Below are 21999 nucleotides of genomic sequence, written 5' to 3'. Positions count from 1 at the left end.
ACACACACACACACACACACACACACACACACACACACGCACACGCACACGAACACACGCACAAAGGCAGACCGAGACTGTTAGTCAAGAGCTCTCCACTGTCCCACATGTTCAAAGAGAGGTCTTGGAGGTCACTGGAATGTGTTATTAGAAACCACATGGATGTTTTGGCTCTGGACAGATTCACGAGGCTAGAATGCCCTGAGGTGTCCCGATTCAGTAGAGATGAATAAAAAAAAGGGTGCAACTCGAACTTCCACGTGAATCATTCGTTGACGTCAATGTGAGACGTGTAGCGTGCATAAAATGTCAAGATAAGTGTGTGGATCTCAGGTCAGAAAACCGGCTGCTTATCTTGCTTTGGACAATGAATCAATTAACAAAACCCAGCCAACCCCCCACCCCCTAAAACCCCCCCAGCTAATCTCAATAAGTGTCTGTTCAATTGCTCTTCCAACCGAGCTTTGGGAAGATGATGTTCCTTCACGTTTAATTTTCTCCCTGCATCCAGAAAGTGGCATTTAAGTTTATGTAAATCCATTGTAGAATGTATGGTGAAGTATGAATGCCGCTCGCCGCCGAATATAGAAATATTTTTCCATTGCCATCTGGCTTCACTCGGCTGTCAAAACGTATATAGTAGGAAACAATCACCACCTATCTACATGAGGAAAACTGTCCAAGTCGGGGAAATGACGCCTTGATCGCCATTCAGAAAACCGCTCAAGCTTTTTCCAAATCCGTCTCCTCACACGGTCAAAACAGGGCCTCAAGAAGGAGGAATTTGTAAATTACAGTGTCGGCGGGAGTGATGGCGTTTGCCGACAGAGAGAGAGAGGAGAGAGAGGAGAGAGGCCAGACTGCGGCGGGAGTTGTTTGAGAAAACACAGGAAAACGACCATTATGCTGCAGCCACTGAAAGCACAGCTGATTAGAATACGCGGAAAGCCAGATAGTAAATTACACTGTAGAGAGGAAGAGAAGAGAGGAGGAGAGAGAGAGAGGTGAAAAAACAACAAGGCCACTCGTCGGACGGAGCTCTACTGACATAGTCAGTGGAAACTTCGGTGGTGTGTGTGTGTGTGTGCGCACGTGAGCGTCTGGCTGGCTGTATGTATGTGGTCATGTGTGTGAATGGCCCTCCCAGGTAAAGCGTGGTAGACAGTAGCAATTATATGGGCGGAGCAGCAGTTTGTATTGAGGTTGGACCACCATGCCCTCTGCCTGACCTCATAGTATAGTATCGTCAGTAGTACTTTCTCTCTCTCTCTCGCGTGCGCGCTCTCTCTTTCCCTGCCCCTCTCTCTCTCTTTCCCAACTCTCTCTCTCTTTTCTCTCTCTTCTCTTTTTCTCTCTCTCGCTCTCCCCTTTTTCTGCTCTGTCTCCCCTTTCTCTCTTTCTATATATATGTCAATTGTCTCTAGCTGTTTCTCTCTAACTCTCGCTCTCGCTCTCTCTCTCTCTTTTCTCAATCTCTTTTCTCTCTCTCTCTCTCTCTCTCTTTACCCCTGTCTCTCTCTTTGTCTCTCTTTTCCCCTCTCTCTCGCTCTCTCTCTCTTCCCTCTTTCTCACTCTATTTCTCTCCCTATGCCCCTTTGTCTCTCTCTCTCTCTGTCTATCTGGATCACTGACATCAGCAGGCAGGAATCTACCGAGAGCACCCTCCAACCTAACCACATCCCCATTATTTATCATGAGAGAACGTAGTGCCGCAGCCCTTCAGCCGGTCTGGCAGTGTCTATTATACTATTCTATTCATTGTAAAATGAATTTGTTCTATGACATTTGACATTTTTGTGTGTGTGTGCAGAATAGTGTCAGAAGGACTCACTCATCACCGTTAGGCCCTTCTCCTAATAACAGGCTACTGTTCCCTGCAGAGCCAACATGGCATCCGGCCCAGGCCTGGCGCCTTCCCTGGTGCTGCTCAACGGTTTGTGGGTTTCTGGTGACAGTGTCTGGAGATGTTCTGGCCCTCGCCCTAGAGTTATGGATGAATTCAAAACACAGGGAGTGAAAATGCAATGAATAAATGCTTAGTCTTTGTAAAGGACTTGCTCACGAACCCTTCAAAGTTTTGAAAGCATTGGACTGGTGTAAGCATGAACTTTCTACCACATTTCTGACTCCAGTCCTTTGAACTCCATTAGGAGTGTGAACACTTCTCGGGGAGGTAGAGAGTCAGACCATTTCCAGTGTCACAGTCCTGCGCGCGTACCACGCACACACACAAACACCTGGTTCTGATTCGTCTCAATTAACGTCAACCATAAGTCCTTAGCAGGCCTCTTTAGTGCTGACAGGTTACTGCCCAGAGCCAGCACTGTGTGTGTGTGCGCGTGTACACAGTTCTTTTTCACATTTGTATTCCAGTTTGTTTAAGTCTGTGTGTGTAGGCTACAGTATTATATTAGTGTGCACATGTATGCAATTGGGCAATAACCTGTCAGCACTAAAGAGGCCTGCTAAGGACTAAAGAGGCCTGCTAAGGACTAATATAATTGCCTTTTGAAATACAAGAGTGCACAGACATAAGCCATCTGTAAATGGTAGCATGCACTAATATAATTGCCTTTTGAAATACAAGAGTGCACAGACATAAGCCATCTGTAAATGGTAGCATGCACCATACACCATACTGTTACGAGTTTCCATGTGCGGTCCTTAGTGTGCTTGCTTAGCTTTGTGTGAATGGTGGTGTGTCATGCAAAAAGCTCTGAGGATGACAGAGCTGCGCTCTTCTGGGCCATGCAGCAGGATCTGTTTCTGATTCTCACACACATCCATGCTGCTTCTCTTTCAGTGATCAGGAATATAATCCATTTCTCTCTCCATCAATCACCATTCTTCTATTTAATATTATTTGACCTTTATGTAACTAGGCAAGTCCGTTAAGAACAAATTCTTATTTTCAATGGCGATCTAGGAACAGTGGGTTAACTGCCTTGTTCAGGGGCAGAATGACAGATTTGTACCGTGTCAGCTCGGGGGTTCGATCTTGCAACCTTTCGGTTACTAGTCCAACACTAGGCTACCTGTCTCCCTACTCTGCTTCCTCTTTTCCTGAATGAATCACATCTACTTCCTCTTTTCCTGAACGAGTTACATCTACTTCCTCTTTTCCTGGATGAATCACATTTACTTCCTCTTTTCCTGGACGAATCACATCTACTTCCTCTATTCCTGAACGAATCACATCTACTTCCTCTTTTCCTGAATGAATCACATCTACTTCCTCTTTTCCTGAGCTTTGTCTTCGTGAACCCTTCCTGCTTTCCTGTAGCGCTAGGCCAAATAAATGACGCGGAAGCCCTAATGGACTGGATTAAATGTTGTTAATGTTCTTATTATGATCACAGTGTAGTTCCCCCTGCCGATTCTGTCCGACTGTGATTCTCCAGAGTCGTACAAAGTCACTGCCGGCTTTTGTTTTGTAGCCAAACCCACAGCCTACCGCCTTTTTTTACAGTGTTTGAAAAGGGAAAACTCGGACTGGCCGTTTTTAGAATGTGGTGAAAAGATACCGATGATGATGTCTTTAGGTCTTAGTTTCTCTCTCCTGCTTTCTCTTTCCCCTCTCCTCCCTCCCAGGTGAAGCTGACCCTGGAGACAGCCAGTCCAGGAGGACCAGGGGAGGGAGGTGTGGACATGTCTTCTGCTCCCAGGCTCAGGCCCTCTCCTTCGGTTAGCCAGCTGGTGCGTCTGCTGTGGGGCGAGGACACGGTGGAGCTCCAGATGTCTATAGGACACATCCCTCACATTGTCATGTACCTGTCACTCAAACTGGACTCAGACTCCCCACTAGAAGAGGTTAGTTCAGTTGGACTTTGTCCGAAATGTACCCTATACCCTAGGTAGTGCACTACTAAAGACCAGAGGCCATAGATAAAAGTGTAGGACTGGGGGTAGGGTCATCTGATCCAAGGTCTGGTTAAAAGTAACCTCTACCTTGATCTTTTTTTACATTCACAGCACAAGTCTATGGTAAAGGCGCAATCTGTTAGTTTTGTTTTCCCATCCTTCATTTGAGTTCTGTGTTGTGGAGAATGCGGATGGAATCACGGAATTTGACGATATTAAAAGATTTATTGAACTTAGTAAGAAATCAAGTTAAAGGCACAGGAATTCCCCAGTGTGTGTGTGTGTGTGTGTGTGTGTGTGTGTGTGTGTGTGGTGCGTGCGTGCGTGCGTGTGTGGTGCGTGCGTGCGTGCGCACACACGTCTACACTTTGTGTAGCCATTAGCATCATCAGATATGCGTCTTCAATTAAATGTTGTAGCAATGTAGCCTATGCCTACCTGGCAGAATGACTATTTGCATCAACCCAGGGGCCATTTGTTTTGCAAACTCTGAAATCACATAAGCGCTACAGAAACATCACTAACTGAACAATGATCTCTGGCTGGGGCGCACTTGAATTAAGGGTAACTATACCCCAAAATCAAAATTTCTTCGATGTTTTTTTCTTTCTCCCCCAGACCTCAAAGGGGTCTCCTGATGTGGTTAAAGCATCGTTGTGGACTTAGAACAACCAACCTATTTTGGTGGTATACAGTCTGTGTTTTCTGACTAGGGATGGGCGTGAGTACTAGAACACTCAAACGGACATCAAAGTTCGATCTTTAACCAGAGATCACTTAAAAATAAATACAAATTAATACTGTCAAACTATTTGGTGCTTTGTGGCTGCACGAACAGGCAAATGAAAAATGTGCCTTGGAAGACAACATTATTTTGCTTTGACTCTAGTGTTCCATTTGTAAAAAAAAGAAAGAAATCAAGCCAAGCATCACACAGTTCTTCTCCTTAAATTCCCTTTCCTCCTCGCGTGTCTCATTCACTCAATTGCTTTCCGACCGTTCCCTCCACACACTTGTGCCGAGAGCGCACGCAAGCTCCCGTTAGGCCTATAGAAATGCCTATAATTACGTATCTAACTGATGGGAAATACACTAGTTACATTCACTGCCAAATGATAACAATTTTATAACAAATTCAAAAATGGACTGGTTGATTGAAGTAGGAAAATATGTGTTCCAACAGCGAGCTGCAGTTTTGGAATAATTTCGCCCAGTCTATTTTCTGCTTAGGCTACTTTGCGAACTTTTGTGCCATTTTAGAATAGGTTATCCTAGGCTATAACCCCACAAAGCATAGTCCGGTTCAATTGAAAATATACAACTTTGGTAAAGACGGAGTATTTTCATCAGAATCATTAAGCACAAAACAGATGCCGTGGCCGTAATTCATCACCATGCCGTGTTAATTCATTTAGAAAATTCCAAACAACCGGCAGAATAACCTCAATCGAATATCTGTATAGAGAAAATAAGACATATTTTGGTTTGTAACTCCGATTTCTATTCTTTAAAATGGCCAAATTGAGCCCCGTTTCAAATGATCCCTCTTTGAGGATAACGCATCACTTCGCACTGGCATCTTTTTTTTTTCATTTGGAAAAAAATTCTGTTCTATGCCATTGCACAGCCATAGGCTTCCACAAGCAAGGGCCACTGCTGAGGTTACTGCCTTTTTGAAGATTGTGTTCCACGATATAATTTAACCAGTTGATATTACGGTTTCAATAAATGAATCTTAAATTGCACTTGCTTTTTTATTGACTGAAAATACTGTATATGGGGCTATATAGCAGTTAGGATTTGATATCTGTAATAGTTTTGATAAATTGAGCATTGTTGCGCACGGTTGGCATATAGACAAATGCACACATATTGTTTTCCAGTGTGGGCCTTGTGTTAAATTTGTTATTATTTTTTCATTGAGTACTCGAGTACAAAAATATAAATCATGTGAGTATTCGAACAGTCAGAAAATACCCCTATTTCTGACAAAAGCAGAAGCTTTAGAGAACAGAACTACCTCTCTGGTAGGCTTCCAGATCCAAAAGCGCACACACACACACACACACACACACACACACACACACACACACACACACACACACAGTGGAGAAACAGAAGTAGGAGTAGAAGAACAAGGTCAGTTCCTCTCTCTCTCTGTGTGTGTGTGTGTGTGTGTGTGTGTGTGTGTGTGTGTGTGTGTGTGTGTGTGTGTGTGTGTGTGTGTGTGTGTGTGTGTGTGTGTGTGTGCAGTGCATTTGGAAAGTATTCAGGCCCCTTGACTTTTTCCACATTTGGTTACATTACAGCCTTATTCTAAAATTGATTCAATTGTTTTTCTACACACAAAACCCCATATTGACAAAGCAAAAACAGGTTTTTACAATTGTTTGAAAATATATAAAAAATAAACAACTAATATTACATTTATATAAGCACCTTTGGCAGCGATTACAGCATCGAGTCTTCTTGGGTATGACGCTACAAGCTTGGCACACCTATATTTGGGGAGTTTCTCCCATTCTTCTCTGCAGATCCTCTCAAGTTCTGTCAGGTTGGATGGGGAGCGTTGCTACACAGCTATTTTCAGGTCTCTCCAAAGATGTTCGACCGGGTTCAAGTCCGGGCTCTGGCTGGGCCACTCAAGGACATTCAGAGAATTGTCCCGAAACCCCTCCTGCGTTGTCTTGGCTGTGTGCTTATGGTTGTTGTTCTGTTGGAAGGGGAACCTTCACCCTGGTCTGAGGTCCTGGGGTCTCTGGAGCAGGTTTTCATCAATGATCTCTCTGTACTTTCCTCCGTTCATCTTTCCCTCAATCCTGACTAGTCTCCTAATCCCTACCGTAGGGATGGTCCCCAGGTTTCCTCCAGACGTGATGCTTGGCATTCAGGCCAAAGAGTTCAATCTTGGTTTCATCAGACCAGAGAATTTTGTTTATCATGGTCTGAGAGTCCTTTAGGTGCCTTTTGGCGAACTCCAAGCAGCTGTCATGTGCCTTTTACTGGGGAGTGGCTTCCGTCTGGCCTCTACCATAAAGACCTGATTGGTGGAGTGCTGCAGAGAGGGTTGTCCTTCTGGAAGGTTCTCCCATTTGGAACTCTACAGCTCTGTCAGAGTGACTATCGGGTTCTTAGTCACCTCCCCCGATCAGTTTGACCGGGCAGCCAGTTCTAGGAAGAGTCTTGATGGTCCAAACTTCTTCCTTTTAAGTATGATGGAGGCCACTGTGTTCTTGGGGATCTTCAACCTTGCATAAATATTTTGGTACCCTTCCCCACATCTGTGCCTCGAAACAATCCTGTCTCGGAGCTCTACGGACAATTCCCTCGACCTCATGGCTTGTTTTTTTCTCTGACATGCACTGTCAGCTGTGTGACATTATATAGACAGGTGAGTACCTTTCCAAATCATGTTGATCAATTGAATTTATCACAGGTGGACTCCAATCAAGTTGTAGAAACATCTCAAGGATTATTAAGGGAAACAGGATGCACCTGAGCTCAATTTCGAGTCTCATAGCAAAGGGTCTGAATACTGATGTAAATAAGATATTTATTCTTATATTTTTTATACATTTGCTAAAATTTCTAAAAACTTGTTTTCGCTTTGTCATTATGGGGTATTGTGTGTAGATTGATGAGGGGGGAAAAATAATTCAATCCTTTTCAGAATAAGGCTGTAACAAAATGTGGACAAAGTCAAGGCGTCTGAATACATTCCGAATGCTGTGTGTGTGTGTGTGTGTGTGTGTATTATGGTTGCTGTTGGATCTGGAAGCCTACCAGAGCGGGTAAGCTTCCTGATGCTATCCTTTGACGATACATAAATCAAAGATTGTTAGTAGCATACAAAGATTTGCAGGTGTTTATAGCAGGTGCAGCAAAATGCTTATGTTACTAGCTCCAACAGGTTACCCAGCCTAGGTTAACCTTGCAGCAATAAGTTAACCATGCTAGTAATCAGATAAATAACACCAACAAAAGCAGCATCATTTCCCAGACACTGTTCAGGTTTATTGTTGGACTTAAAAATCTCTTTCAATGGAGATTCTATACTGATCATGCTGTTTAGACCAGGGGAGTGCTTCATCTGTATCCGGGGAAACTGGCACTTGTGGAAGTCAAACACGGTGGAACAGAGCACCGAGGTCAGAGGATTTTGTAGTGAAGTGCTGATCCACGTCTCCTGTTTTCTTGCTCTGTGGGGAGGTAGACTAGTAGCCAGTGTTCCTGCACGTGCAGCTCCCATCGCAATTCTGCACAGAAGAAATATCAGCCTACGCAGAGAAGCACTAGACTGTACTTCACTCAACTTTCTAGAGTTTTCCCCTTTAGCTAATACTATCAACATTTCGTTTTACTGTGAGGATTGTGATCGAGTCAACGCAATATTAGCCACTTTCAATGTAACGTACCATAACAAAACGCACTATGCGTATGCAAAACTAACTTTGCAAGATATTTTCTTGTAGGCAGAGCGCATTGGAGTAGGATTCTATTGCATTGACCGGCATGCCTCAGGCCGTACTCTACATAACCAGTCAGAGCTGCGGCAGGCCTATATGCAAATAGCCATAGCCATATATGGATCTGTGCCGTTCATTTTTGACTGGATTGTTTGGGCTACAGTATGTGCGGTCCCGAGTAGATGCGCTTGTTTTGAGATCAAAGCGAGATATGCATGTAGCCACACGTGCACATTTGTTCATGTTCTTTGCTAGTAAATGAGTTATTAGCCCAGTTATAGCTCATTTCTAGTCAACAGTGGTTGCTTCCAACAAGCGCACAAAATGTGTGCATTTCTAGCCATCTTTGAAAAGCGAGTCGGGTAAAGAGCTTTTTTTTTATGTCTTAAAGCGGCAGTGTTGTATTTTGAGACATCTTGAATAAGATAAGTAGCCAATAGGCAGAGGGTAGCATAATTTGTCTTATTCTCTGTAATAATGAGATGGGGATAATAATGCATTTTATTTTGTAAAGTGATTTCTTGCGTCAAACACAACATTTTCAGTCACCTCCTTGTCTGAAAGACAGGTGGATAAACAGGTTAATGTCAAGCCCTGCCTGTTTTTTTTCTTTTTCTCATGGAATGTAGGCCTAGATTGAACACCACACATTGGCTGCTACTGTAGGCTGTATGATAGAACATCTACTTCCATGTTAAAATGTTATGGGGTGCATTTTCGGCCATTGCTTTTGACGGTGGGCCACTCTGGTAGGCCTACATTACGATCAAATAGCCACAGTAGGCTACTTGGTCACAGTTAAAACTGTAACTTAAAGCGGGTACAGCCTCAGTGTTCACAGCAAACGGGCCACGGAAGTTGCACAGAATTGTCACACTGTTCAAGTTTGCGCTCAGCAAACCTGAAATTTGCTCAGTGCTGGAAAAAAATTGGAGGGAACATTGCTAGCAGCTACACCCTCATCTCAGACATGCTCTCTCTCCTCTCTCTGCCCTGTGATTTAGGCCTCTTCTCTGTGGTGGCTCCTAAATACAGAGTTGGCGTTGTCCTTTTCCGCTCTGTCTCGCGGTGTATCCGAAATGACACCCTATTTTTTTGGGGTTTGACCTTTCTTTTAGCAGGGAGTCCCATTGAGACCTTTCTTTTAGCAGGGAGTCCCATTGAGACCTTTCTTTTAGCAGGGAGTCTAATTGAGACCTTTCTTTTAGCAGGGAGTCCCATTGAGACCAAGGTCTCTTTTTGCAAGTGAGCCCTGAATCTTACAATGACAGTTGAACTACACTAATACCGTGACTACACTGTACCGTCATACCTCAGTCAACGTGGTTTACTTGGTACACTGGGAGCATTACGAGATGTGTGAATGTCATGGCATAGAGTCCATACCCTATCTAAAAAATATTTATTTTTCAAAACAGAATGCTATCTGATATTCTTACAACCTCGGCAACACATTTGCTGTGATTAAAATGATTTAAAGATATGTCTCTTTCAAGCCTAAAATGCGATACCAAACCTTTAAATGTGTGCAGGCAGGGGGATTTTTGCTATTGTCCTATTTAGTTTTAGGATTATTGAGATTATTTGTGAATTTATATTTTGATATGTATTCAGACCCCTTGATTTTTCCCCACATCTTGTGACATTACAGCCTTATACTAAAATGAATTCAATAAATGTTTTTCCTTATTAATCTTAACACAATACCCCATAATGACAAAGCAATAACAGGTTTTAAGAAAATAGCTGTGCAGCGACGTTCCCCATCCAACCTGACAGAGCTTGAGAGGAGGGGGGGGTGCTAATAGTCTGGGTAGCCATTTGATTAGATGTTCAGGAGTCTAATGACTTGGGGGTAGAAGCTGTTTAGAATCCTCTTGGACCTAGACTTGGCGCTCCGGTACCACTTGCCGTGCGGTAGCAGAGAGAACAGTCTATGACTAGGGTGGCTGGGGTCTTTGAACATTTTTAGGGCCTACCTCTGACACTGCCTGGTATAGAGGTCCTGGATGGCAGGAAGCTTGGCCCCAGTGATGTACTAGGCCGTTCGCACTACCCTCTGTAGTGCCTTGCGGTCGGAGTCTGAGCAGTTGCCATACCAGGCGGTGATGCAACCCGTCAGGATGCTCTCGATTTTGCAGCTGTAGAACCTTTTGAGGATCTGAGGACCCACGGCAAATCTTTTCACTCTCCTGAGGGGGAGAAGGCTTTGTCGTGCCCTCTTCACGACTGTCTTGGTGTGCTTGGACCATGATAGTTTGTTGGTGCCGTGAACGCTAGGGACCTTGAACCTCTCAACCCGCTCCACTGCAGCCCCATTGGATGAGAATGGGGGCGTGTCTCATAGATCACCGTGAATTGTGACCGCATTGGTACACTTTGGCTGTCACACAACAAATGACACAGGAAAGGCAATGTGTGACAGGCTCCGTTATCTCTTCTAAAGCCCGTGTGTAGTCCGGTCGCAATAAAGACCATTTACCTTGCAAAAGATGATGTTTGTTCCGGTTCCAGGCGTACGGTTCACCACAAACACGGCATACATCAGCATACTTTAACAGGATTTTTAATCGGCGATTTCACAGCCATCCTCACTCACTGTTGCACCTACAACAATAATAATGTCGTGAGCACCTCCACCCAAGCAAGGCATTTGACTGGTTTGACATGTAACTAGTTTTTCACTGTGTGCCCACCCAACTTTTTTTTTAGCTGATTTTGTGCCATGGACTTCCCCAGGCTTTCTGTTTAGGGTGACCTGGTTCTCCACGAGGCTAGTGTGTTGGTGACCCAGAGGGGAATGTCTGGCATTGTAAGAATTATCAGAGCTTTTGTCCTTGTTTCCATGGCTATGAGGCCCTACTCCCTCCCGGCTCTCTCTGAAGTGGTCCGCTCCACACCCTTCATAGCAGACAGCATGGTGTGGAGAATACTAATGACAAAGATCCTTCTCTAACGGACTGTGTGCGTGTGTGTGTGTGTGTGTACCTCCATGTCCCCTCAGCAGGAGATCCTGTACCAGTACCCAGTGTCTGAGGCGTCCAGTCAGCTGAAAGGAGTCCGAGGGATCTTTCTCACTCTGTCTGACATGCTGGAGAATGTCACCGGGGGACAGATAGTCAGGTAGTGTAGGAAATTCCCCACCCACCTGACTGATCTCTACCTATCACCAGTCAGACCCACTTCAAGCGGCTCTGAGATCTACCAAAGTCCGAAATGTAGAAATTCCATTCATTCATGCCGTGATTGTATTTCTCCTCGGTCTTTTCCCCTGCACCTGTTCCTCCTCCCACTCCCTCCTTTTTTCTCTGCCTTCTACCCCTCTCCCGTCTCCCCCCTCCCCCTCTCCTCAGCTCCTCTCTTCTGCTCAATAAACAGCTGGTCCATGTGGGCTACTGGAAGGAGAGCAACAACCTGCTGGTGATCGCCCTGCCTGCTGAGAGGTACCGACACGGCAAAGTCATCCAATGCATGCTTCCATATTCAATACCCTGTCTCAGCCAATCCCATATGTCAACTAAATGCTGTATCCCTTCCAGAATATTTGATCAATAAAATGGTCGGTAAGTAGCTGAGGTTCGGAGTGTTTTTCTGGCCTACTCCTCGTGGATGTGACTGTGTTTTTCTGGCCTACTCCTCGTGGATGTGACTGTGTTTTTCTGGCCTACTCCTCGTGGATGTGACTGTGTTTTTCCCCTCGTATTCTTCCCCAGGGTTCCTCTGTTGTATCTGCAGGCGGTAGTGGGAGGCGCAGTGAGGACTCTCAAGGTGATGCACGGCTCTCTGGACAGGTCTGTTGTGCTGACAGCAGGGATGCATCCTGAATTTGACCAAAAGTAGTGCACTGTATAGGGAATATGGTGCCATTTTGGACACCGGTTAGATTTCCTGGTTCAAGCGGTCCCAGTCTTTCTGGCTTCTCATTTGAAGCAAGGTCATTTATACTGTTACATCAAACCTGAACAGGTTGTTGGCTTCTTTAAACTAACCACTTCTTTCTCTACCTCCTTCTGTCCCCCTCTCTCCCCTTGCTTCCTCCCTCCCTCTCTCCTCCACCCCTTCATCTCATCTCTCCATCCACCACACCATCCCTCTCTCCATCCCTCCCTTTCTCCCCCTCCTCCCCCTCCGTCTTGTCTCCATCGCTCTTTCCGCTCCCCCACAGTGCATTCTGCCAGGCGGACCACGCCCCCAGGCTGGACCATTTCTTCTGCCTGTTCTTCCAGCAGCTCATCCAGCCTTCCAGGTTGAGTGACAGCTCTGGGTCCACGCCCACTGACCTATCGGGGACTCTCTTCCTGGACGGACTGCCAGCGGTGCGGTGGCTCCCTCTGCCCCCTGAGATAAAGGTCTGGGGATGGGCCACCACTTTGGGCCACGGTTGTGATGGGCCACTTTTAAGATGTCTTCTTCTTCATTGATGTCTTCACCATTTGCTGTTTGCGCCTCGCTTGTTACGTCTTCTGAAATGTTTTAGGGCACAGGATGTTTTAGGCTGTCAAGTCAGTGATACGTTTAAGCAATTTGCTCTTGCTATAATATATTTAATGGGCTTTCCTCCCCCCCCACCCTGTTGGATTTATGTATTGTCTTTGCTGCCCTCTGCTGTCTGGCGGTAAAAAAGGACATGTGCTCCTGCCGACTAGTCAGGCAATTTTTCCATGTCTAGTTCCAGAGCATGTCTGACTGCAGCCTTTGTGAATGCAGAAATACGTCATGCGGCATCTGAATTCTACTTCTATGGTCTCTGATTATCTGTCTGTCCACAGATGGAGGTGGACACTGTTCTCTCAGACTTTGAATCGTCAGATTTCGGAGAAATGGTAAGTCAAATCATGACATAGGGAATGTGTAGGGAATAGGGTGCCATTTGGGAAGTAGACAAGGTGTCATGCTCATCCCCATTCCCATTAAAACGGAGCCACCAGCTGTCTCCTCCCCTGTGTAGGGTCTAGTAGTGAGTATTTCTGGACTGGCCTGTGTATATTTCATGTAATGCAGGATTACGTCTTCTTTATACCTGCATCTTCTAGCTGATTAAATGAAGCAGGGCTGGGAGGGAGGGGTGCTGGAGAGAGGGGGGGGGGGGGGGGGGGTAGACCGGCAGGAAGTAGATCCACTACTTAATCCTTCTAAAACTGTTAATTATTTTTTCTCTCAACATCTCTCTCTCAACATCTCTCTCTCAACATCTCTCTCTGAACATCTCTCTCTCAACATCTCGCTCTCTCTCTCTCTCTCTCTCTCTGGCAGTCAGAGGACTTCTATGGCATGAGGCGTCTCTACGTGACACTGGGTTCCTGTCTGTTCTACAAGGTTGAGTGTCGTGTCACACACACACACACACACACACACACACACACACACACACACACACACACACACACACACACACACACACACACACACACACACACACACACACTCACCTGACAGGCAGGTGTCATTAGTTGTCTCTGATTGAGAATCATACTTAGGTAGCCTGGGTTGCACTGTTTGTTTGTGGGTGATTGTCTATGTTAGTGGCTTGTTTCAGCACAGGTCTCATTATAGCTTCACGGTCGTCATTGGTTTATTGTTTTTGTTACTCTTTTGTATAATGTTGCAGTGTTCAGTGTTCTCTTTATTAATATTCACTATGAACACATACCACGCCGCATTTTGGTCCTCTGATCCTTCTCGCCTCTCCTCTTCAGATGAAGAGGAGGAAGACCGTGACACTGTGGTAAATTCAATTGATTGGACATGATTTGGAAAGGCACAGACCTGTCTATATAAGGTCCCACAGTTGACAGTGCATGTCAGAGCAAAAGCCAGGACATGAGGTTGAAAGAATTGTCCGTAGAGCTCCAAGACAGGATTGTGTCAAGGCACAGATCTGGGGAAGGGTACCAAAAAATGTCAGCAGGGTTGAAGATCCCCAAGAACACAGTGGCCTCCATCATTCTTAAATGGAAGAAGTTTGGAACCACCAAGACTCTTCTTAGAGCTGGCCGCCCGGCCAAACTGAGTCAATTGGGGAAGAAGGGCCTTGGTCAGGGTGGTGACCAAGAACCCGATGGCCACTCTGACAGAGCTCCAGAGTTCCTTTGTGGAGATGGGAGAACCTTCCAGAAGGACAACCATCTCTGCAGCACTCCACCAATCAGGTCTTTATGGTAGAGTGGCCAGACGGAAGCCACTCCTCCGTAAAAGGCACATGACAGCCTGCTTGGCACAACCTAAAGACTCTCAGACCATGAGGAACAAGATTCTCTGGTCTGATGAAACCAAGATTGAACTATTTGGCCTGAATGCCAAGCATCACGTCTGAAGGAAACCTGGCACCATCCCTACAGTGAAGCATGGTGGTGGCGGCATCATGCTGTGGGGGTGTTTTTCAGCGGCAGGGACTGGGAGACTAGTCAGGATCGAGGAGGTAAAGATGAATGGAGCAAAGTATAGAGAGATCCTTGAAGAAAACACACTCCAGAGTGCTCAGGACCTCAGACTGGGGCGAAGGTTCACCTTCCAACAGGACAGTGACCCTAAGCACACAGCCTAGACAACGCAGCAGTGGCTTCGAGACAAGTCTCTGAATGTCCTTGAGTGGCCCAGCCAGAGCCCAGACTTGAACCCAAACGAATATCTCTGGAGAGACCTGAAAATAGCTGTGCAGCGACGCTCCCCATCCAACCTGACAGAACTTGTGAGGATCTGCAGAGAAGAATGGGAGAAACTCCCCAAATACAGGTGTGCCAAGATTGTTGCGTCATACCCAATATTACTTGAGGCTGTAATCGCTGCCAGGTTCTTCAACAGAGTACTGAGTAAATGGTCTGAATACTTATGTAAATGTCATATTTCAGTTTTTAATTTTGTATAAATTGGGTAAAACTGCTCTGTTGTTAAGGGTTATTGTGTGTATATTGATAAGGAGGGAAAAATATTTGATCCATCTTAGAATAAGGCTGTAACGCGACAAAATGTGGAAGAAATTAAGGGGTCTGAATACTTTCCGAATGCACTGTAGATGGGATATCATCACCCAGAATAACATGCTGTACCCCCTCATTCTCTGGATGGCACATCAGCCTATCAATTGATGCTGAATTATTCATGATTTGTAGAAGGTTGTTCTCTAGGTTCAAGTCTCCATTCTCATGACCTTTGTATAGAAAGAGTCTGGCACTCTAATACGATGGGGCGACTTGTGTTAGTAAAAATTCTAAATTCAATTGTGTTTTCTGTGTGTGTGTGTCCAACCTGTGTGCGTGTGTACTCTGTGTCTCTTGTCTCTCGACGTGTATGTCTCTCTGCCTGTGTCCAACCCCAGGGCTATCTGATAGCAAACCACCTCCCCAAGGAGGACCTGCTTGACGTCTCTCTCTACTGCCAGCACTACTGTCTCCTCCCCCTGGCCTCAGAGCAGCGCGTGGGCCAGCTGGTTGTCTGGAGGGAGGTGTTCCCTCGCCACCGCTCACAGATCCACCAGACCAAGACCATTAACAACCACTGTACCATGCCTGGCTACTGCCAGCCCCAGGGACGCTACTTCCTACTCATAGTGGGACTGGTAAGACCATAGGTACATACAGTACCAGTCAAACTTTTGGACCCACCTACTCATTCCATGGTTTTTGTCTTTATTTGGAATATTTTTCGACATTTGTAGAATAATAGTGAAGACATCAAAACGATAAAGTGACACATATGGAGTCCTGTAGTAACAACCACAAAAAGTGTTGAAACAAAATCCAAATGTATTTTATGTTTGTGATTCTTCAAAGTAGCCACCCGTTGCCTTGATGACAGCTTTACACGTTCCACAATGTAGAAAATAGTAAAAATAACCAAACACCCTTGAATGAGTAGGTGTGTCCCAACGTTTGTCTGGTACTGTACATATACGATGACATATAGGGTCTTCATTGAGAATGCTGGGATTCTATGTTCCGTCAGTTACTCTAATGAGCGTCACCTTTTTGTTTTTGTGTCATTTCTTGCTCTTTTTCTCTACCTTTCTTTCTCTCCTCTTTCTCTTTCCCCTCTAGCTGTCTCTCAGACAGACATCCAACATTTGACCCTAGTTTTGTGTTCCAGGATACCAACTACACACAGACATCTGTTATCCCATACATTCTCTCTCTCTCTCTCCTTCTCTCTTTCTACCGCTCCCTCTCCCCCAGAGGCATTTCATGCAGTGTGTGCTCCTGGAGGCGAGTGGCTGTGCAGCCCCTGCCACGGGGGCCCCAGGGCCCGACTGTGTGTACGTGGACCAGGTCAAGGCTACCCTCCTACAGCTGGAGGAGCTGGACTTAGGGATGGAGGAACGCCTGGCCGCCCCGCCTGCCCCCTGCCTTTCTTGTGCTGACTGGTTCCTCCCCTCGTTCGTCCGTGACAGGTTGTTTTTAGTTTGACAATTTTAAAAACAAAAAATTCAACGTGTAGAAGTAAAATAATTGTGTATAAATAAGTGCATAGATAAAATTGAGGATAACACAAAGAGTTTCCATTGAGGTTAGACACCCTGGCTGCCTCGTCTCCTGTCCTCAGCAAGCTGGCCGGGGGCGTGAAGCCGCCCTCCTTGGACCAGGGAGGAGGAAAGGTGGTGGGCCGGAGCCTGTTTGGACGAGGCGCTCGGAGACCTAGCTCCAAGAGGAGTCAGTCCGACAGCGGGAGCGAGGGACAGTCGGACGGGGGTGTAAGAAGGCCGACCGGACTCAGTCCGCACTCCACCCCGGACTCGGCCCGGAAGCTGGTCGGCCAGAGAGACTCGCTGGGTTCTGGAGGATCTGATGGGAGTCGAGGCAGTGGGAGCATTTTCAAGGTAGGGTCTTAACCTTCCTTCCCCCATTGCGTCTCTCATCCTTATATCTATAAAAAGTTATGTTCCACGGCACACTTTATTAAATTACAGACAGACATACAGACAGTAAAGTGCACACACACACTGCTAGGAGAGCACGATATTTAGTGATACACTGGGTTTTGTCAAATACCAATGTTGTTTCCCCCTCCCCCCCTTAGATTCCCAGGATGAAGCATCCTAACCCATTCTACCTGGGCACCCTGAAGAAGAGTCTGACTGAGAGAGAGACAGGGGAGAAGTACAACACTATGAGGTGAGTGAAACAGGCCAGCAGTGTTAGAAGTTAGTTTATCCTTCCCCGTTGTAATAATGCCATAAATCTCCTCTCTGCTGTGGTCCTATCCTTTCAGTCCATCCTATTCTATTCCATATCACACTATTCAAATTGTATTCCATCTCATTCTATTCCACCCCATTCTCTTCTATTCTGTTCTATGCCATCCCATTCCATTCCAATCTCTCTCTGTTCTGTGTTGGCCAGGTTGACGTCTGGGGCAGAGAACACTCTGTTCCACTATGTGCTGATGGAGAAGGTGCAGGGTATCTTCATCGCTCCTACACACAGGGAACTGGCCCAGCTCAGCGGCTCCATCCACCCTCAGCTCATTCGCAACTTCCACCACTGCTGCCTCTCCATACGGGCTGCCTTCCAGCGGAGCCTGCCGCCCAGGGTAAGATACAGAACGGAACACACACACAGACTCTCTCTCACACACACCGTGGCGATTTTAGCATGTGCATCTTGGTGGGGCAAACCTACCCACTTTTTCTTTTAGTTGCATGCCAGCAAAGCCACTACACAACACTAAACAACACGTTAATTGCACTATAACGGTGACAAACGGTGCCCGCAAACTGTTAAGGCCTACATAAAGCTGTCCCAACAGCAGAGCTTTCCTTTCAGCACCATGGCTATCAGCGGAGACTCGTCTGGCAGCGAAACTGTTCATTCAGCCTCGTTTACTGCCTTTTTAAAAACCCTAGCTGATATAGCTGACTTGCTTAAATAAATATGGTTTCTACTGACTCCTTGTGTATTTGTGTAACTCAATAAGAACCACATTCTCCTTCAATAATAACGAATGTCGACACGAGTTTAGACTTTTGAACCATACACAAGCATTACTACATTTAATGTTCATTAAATTCATCATGTTTATTCTTATGTTATCAACACTTAGCTGTAAGTATAAGCACGTGCAAGAGAACGAGCTGCGACGAGGTAGGCCTATTTATTCAGCACTTTCAAGATGGACAGCGACAGAAGTTCAGATGAATGTTAGTTCAGATAAGGCCTCAACATCTTGCTGAATTTAACTTTACTCTTCTTTAAGTCACCACACAGACAGAGATGGCGCGAGCGAGAGAGAGAGAGAGAGAGAGAGAGAGACGGTTAGCTTACCATTTGAAGTATTTTATTAGGCCTACGTGGTCTAAAAGGGAAGGAAAATACAATCACGAGGATCCACTTTATAGACAATATACAGACGCACAGGCGGCGCAATGCGCAAACAAGACAACCCTCTCAATATCAACTGGATTTACATCGGTCTATTACTGAACTTTTTTTTATTGAAAACCAATATTTGAATGAGAAGAGACTGTCACTGGCATACATGGTTACAGACCCAACAACATGATATAGTGTCCCCTCCCACGTGACGAAAAGCACACGAGCTAGTTACAATACACAAAGTAACAAAACAATGAAATCATTCCAACATTTCCTACAATGACGAATAAGATACAAATGGAATAGACCTATATAAGCAAAATAGCAATGGAGATGTACAAACTATGGCATAAGGGAGCGATGAGCGGATAAGAGGCAAGCCGTAATTTCAATTAAGACATTAACCTATAAAAGTTTAAGCCGTTGGAGGGGGGGGGGGGGGGTACTAAGCTAGTATATGGAATTGTTTTAAGATGGTAATAAACTCAGCAAAAAAAGAAACGTCCCTTTTTCAGGACCCTGTCTTTCAAAAATCCAAATAACAGTTAATGAACATGCACCTGTGGAACGGTCGTTAAGACACTAACAGCTTACAGACGGTAGGCAATTAAGGTCCCAGTTATAAAAACTTAGGACACTAAAGAGGCCTTTCTACTGACTCTGAAAAACACCAAAAGAAAGATGCCCCAGGGTCCCTGCTCATCTGCGTGAACGTGCCTTGGGCATGCTGCAAGGAGGCATGAGGACTGCAGATGTGGCCAGGGCAATAAATTGCAATGTCCGTACTGTGAGACGCCTAAGACAGCGCTACAGGGAGACAGGACGGACAACTGATCGTCCTCGCAGTGGCAGACCACGTGTAACAACACCTGCACAGGATTGCATCCAAACATCACACTTGCGGAACAGGTACAGGATGGCAACAACAACTCCCCGAGTTACACCAGGAACGCACAATCCCTCCATCAGTGCTCAGACTGTCCGCAATAGGCTGAGAGAGGCTGGACTGAGGACATCACCGGCAACAATGTCGCCTATGGGCACAAACCCACCGTCTCTCGACCAGACAGGACTGGCAAAAAGTGCTCTTCACTGACGAGTCGCGGTTTTGTCTCACCAGGGGTGATGTCAGATTCGCTTGAAGCAATGAGCGTTACACCGAGGCCTGTTCTCTGGAGCGGGATCGATTTGGAGGTGGAGGGTCCATCATAGTCTGTGGCGGTGTGTCACAGCATCACCAGACTGAGCATGTTGTCATTGCAGACAATCTCAACGCTGTGCGTTACAGGGAAGACATCCTCCTCTTTCATATGGTACCCTTCCTGCAGGCTCATCCTGACATAACCCTCCAGCATGGCAATGCCACCAGCCATACTGCTCGTTCTGTGCGTGATTTCCTGCAAGACAGGAATGTCAGTGTTCTGCCATGGCCAGCGAAGAGCCCGGATCTCAATCCCATTGAGCACGTCTGGGACCTGTTGGATCAGAGGGTGAGGGCTAGAGCCATTCCCCCCTCAGAAAAGTCTGGGAACTTGCAGGTGCCTTGGTGGAAGAGTGGAGTAACATCTCACAGCAAGAACTGGCAAATCTGGTGCCGCCCATGAGGAGGAGATGTACCGCATGACTTAATGCAGCTGGTGGCTACTCCAAATACTGACTCTTACATTTTATTTGGACCCCCCCCCCCCCCCTTTGTTCAAGGGCACAATATTCCATTTCTGTTAGTCACATGTCTGTGGAACTTGTTCCGTTTATGTTTCAGTTGCTGAATCTTATGTTCATACAAATATTTACACATGTTAAGTTTGCTGAAGAATAACACCATTGACAGTGGAGAGGATGTTTATTTTTTTTTAAATAATGTATCATTTAGCTATTGGATTTTGAATTTTAGGACCCCTTTAGGTATCCCCCCCTAAAATCGTTTTAAATGATTTGATAAATAACATTCCTAAATGTAAAAATAGATAGTAAAAAATGATTTGCATACGTGGATGCGGTGGATAGAGACGCAGCCCACACACAAAAAAATGACATCTCCAGCTTAAACTGACAGATTTTTGAATTTTGTTACTTACACATGGGTGCGTCAATAGACTCTTCAGGATTAATGAGCGAGCTAAGATGGACATAGTCGATATAACTATTTGTTCAGTACGTGTGAAATGTACAGCTACAGAATTTAGAACATGGGCTGTTCGTTCAGTATTCTCCCTGTACACCAAGTCAAAACCGTAGGATAAATAACGGGGGCATATAAGCAGACAGAACGCTGAGCAAATCTCGGCGCAATTAGGTAAGATTACCAACGCCTACACTCTGTATTTTTGCTGGCTACCCCTCCACCACAGAAAACACAGAGCTAGGCTGAAACACCTTCATTTTGGAGCTGCCTTACTTTAAGAAAGATACCATGTTTGTTTACGGCTTTATTAATTTTATTTCCGCCCTTGAAACATGGGACCAACGTGATGGTTCGCTACTGCAAACACACTGTATGTAAGAATGTCTATGTTGTAATAAAAAAGGTGGTGTGTGTTTATGTTTAATCTCTTAGACCTCTCTTTGTGTGAGTAGGGCAGGCCAGGTACAGACAGACCCCAGGGGACCCATGGGCTGGGCCCAGTGAAGGAACACGGAGTTCTGTTCCAGTGTAAACCTGAGAACTGGACCGACCAGAGGAAGCCAGCCCCCACCATGACCTACTGGGTTATAGGGTACGTGACAGAATAAAAAACTAAATGCTACCCTGTTCCTTTTGTAGTGCACTATTTAGAACTCTGGATAAAAGTAGTGCGCTTATATTAGGGATTAGGGTACGTCAGAGGACACCGTGTTTCAGTGTGAATCTCAAATGGCACACTATTCTCTATATAGTGCATTATTTAGTGCTCTGGTCAATGTACTAAGGAGAGTAGGTTGCCATTTGAGAGACAACCAAGTCAACTATGTCTGTGCTTGCCTTACATAGTGGGAGCGCCACTGTACATGATTGAGTGTCCTAAGAATGATATTTATCTTGCCTCTGTTGCTATATAGGGTCAGTGTTATGAATTCTATATTGTGTTTTCTTTGGGGGGGGGGGTGAATGTAGGGTAGGGATGGTGGCTGTCCTTGTAGTAATGACTGATGGCACTTTGGGATGTCTCGACTGTTGCTTTTGGACGTGCTTCTGCGTTTCAGAGGTGTGTGTGCCCTCGGTGAGAGAGAGGTCTGTCTGGGTGGTAATGTTAAGAAATGTGAAGTAAACCAGTTAACTTTTGAGTGAGAGGCTGAGAATAGCAGACCAACATGTAACAGTTGGGCTCTGGCTTACAGTGAATTTCAGACATAGATATATTGGGCATAGAGATGTCCATTTATCAAGG

General features: G+C 45.6%; 1 protein-coding gene across 3 annotated transcripts in view; it reads left to right on the top strand.

The window, feature by feature from the left end:
* Nucleotides 1-21999, top strand: part of LOC110500454 (protein inturned) — a 32808-nt gene that overhangs the window by 8950 nt on the left and 1859 nt on the right. The window contains exons 4-16 of one of the 3 annotated variants that reach the window (XM_036957871.1): nucleotides 3592-3810; nucleotides 11332-11450; nucleotides 11681-11770; nucleotides 12041-12118; nucleotides 12493-12676; nucleotides 13097-13150; nucleotides 13581-13643; nucleotides 15643-15882; nucleotides 16496-16710; nucleotides 16827-17136; nucleotides 17337-17431; nucleotides 17660-17849; nucleotides 21209-21348. In XM_036957871.1, the coding sequence (XP_036813766.1) occupies nucleotides 3592-3810; nucleotides 11332-11450; nucleotides 11681-11770; nucleotides 12041-12118; nucleotides 12493-12676; nucleotides 13097-13150; nucleotides 13581-13643; nucleotides 15643-15882; nucleotides 16496-16710; nucleotides 16827-17136; nucleotides 17337-17431; nucleotides 17660-17849; nucleotides 21209-21348 (1997 nt within the window). The remainder of the gene's footprint in view (nucleotides 1-3591; nucleotides 3811-11331; nucleotides 11451-11680; nucleotides 11771-12040; nucleotides 12119-12492; nucleotides 12677-13096; nucleotides 13151-13580; nucleotides 13644-15642; nucleotides 15883-16495; nucleotides 16711-16826; nucleotides 17137-17336; nucleotides 17432-17659; nucleotides 17850-21208; nucleotides 21349-21999) is intronic. The other 2 variants (XM_036957870.1, XM_036957869.1) reach the window with 2 other exon arrangements.

This window comes from Oncorhynchus mykiss, chromosome 21, assembly GCF_013265735.2.
Source record: "Oncorhynchus mykiss isolate Arlee chromosome 21, USDA_OmykA_1.1, whole genome shotgun sequence".
Taxonomy (NCBI): Eukaryota; Metazoa; Chordata; class Actinopteri; order Salmoniformes; family Salmonidae; genus Oncorhynchus; species Oncorhynchus mykiss.
Note: the sequence above shows the minus strand (reverse complement) of the source record. Positions and strands in the feature narration are given on the sequence as shown.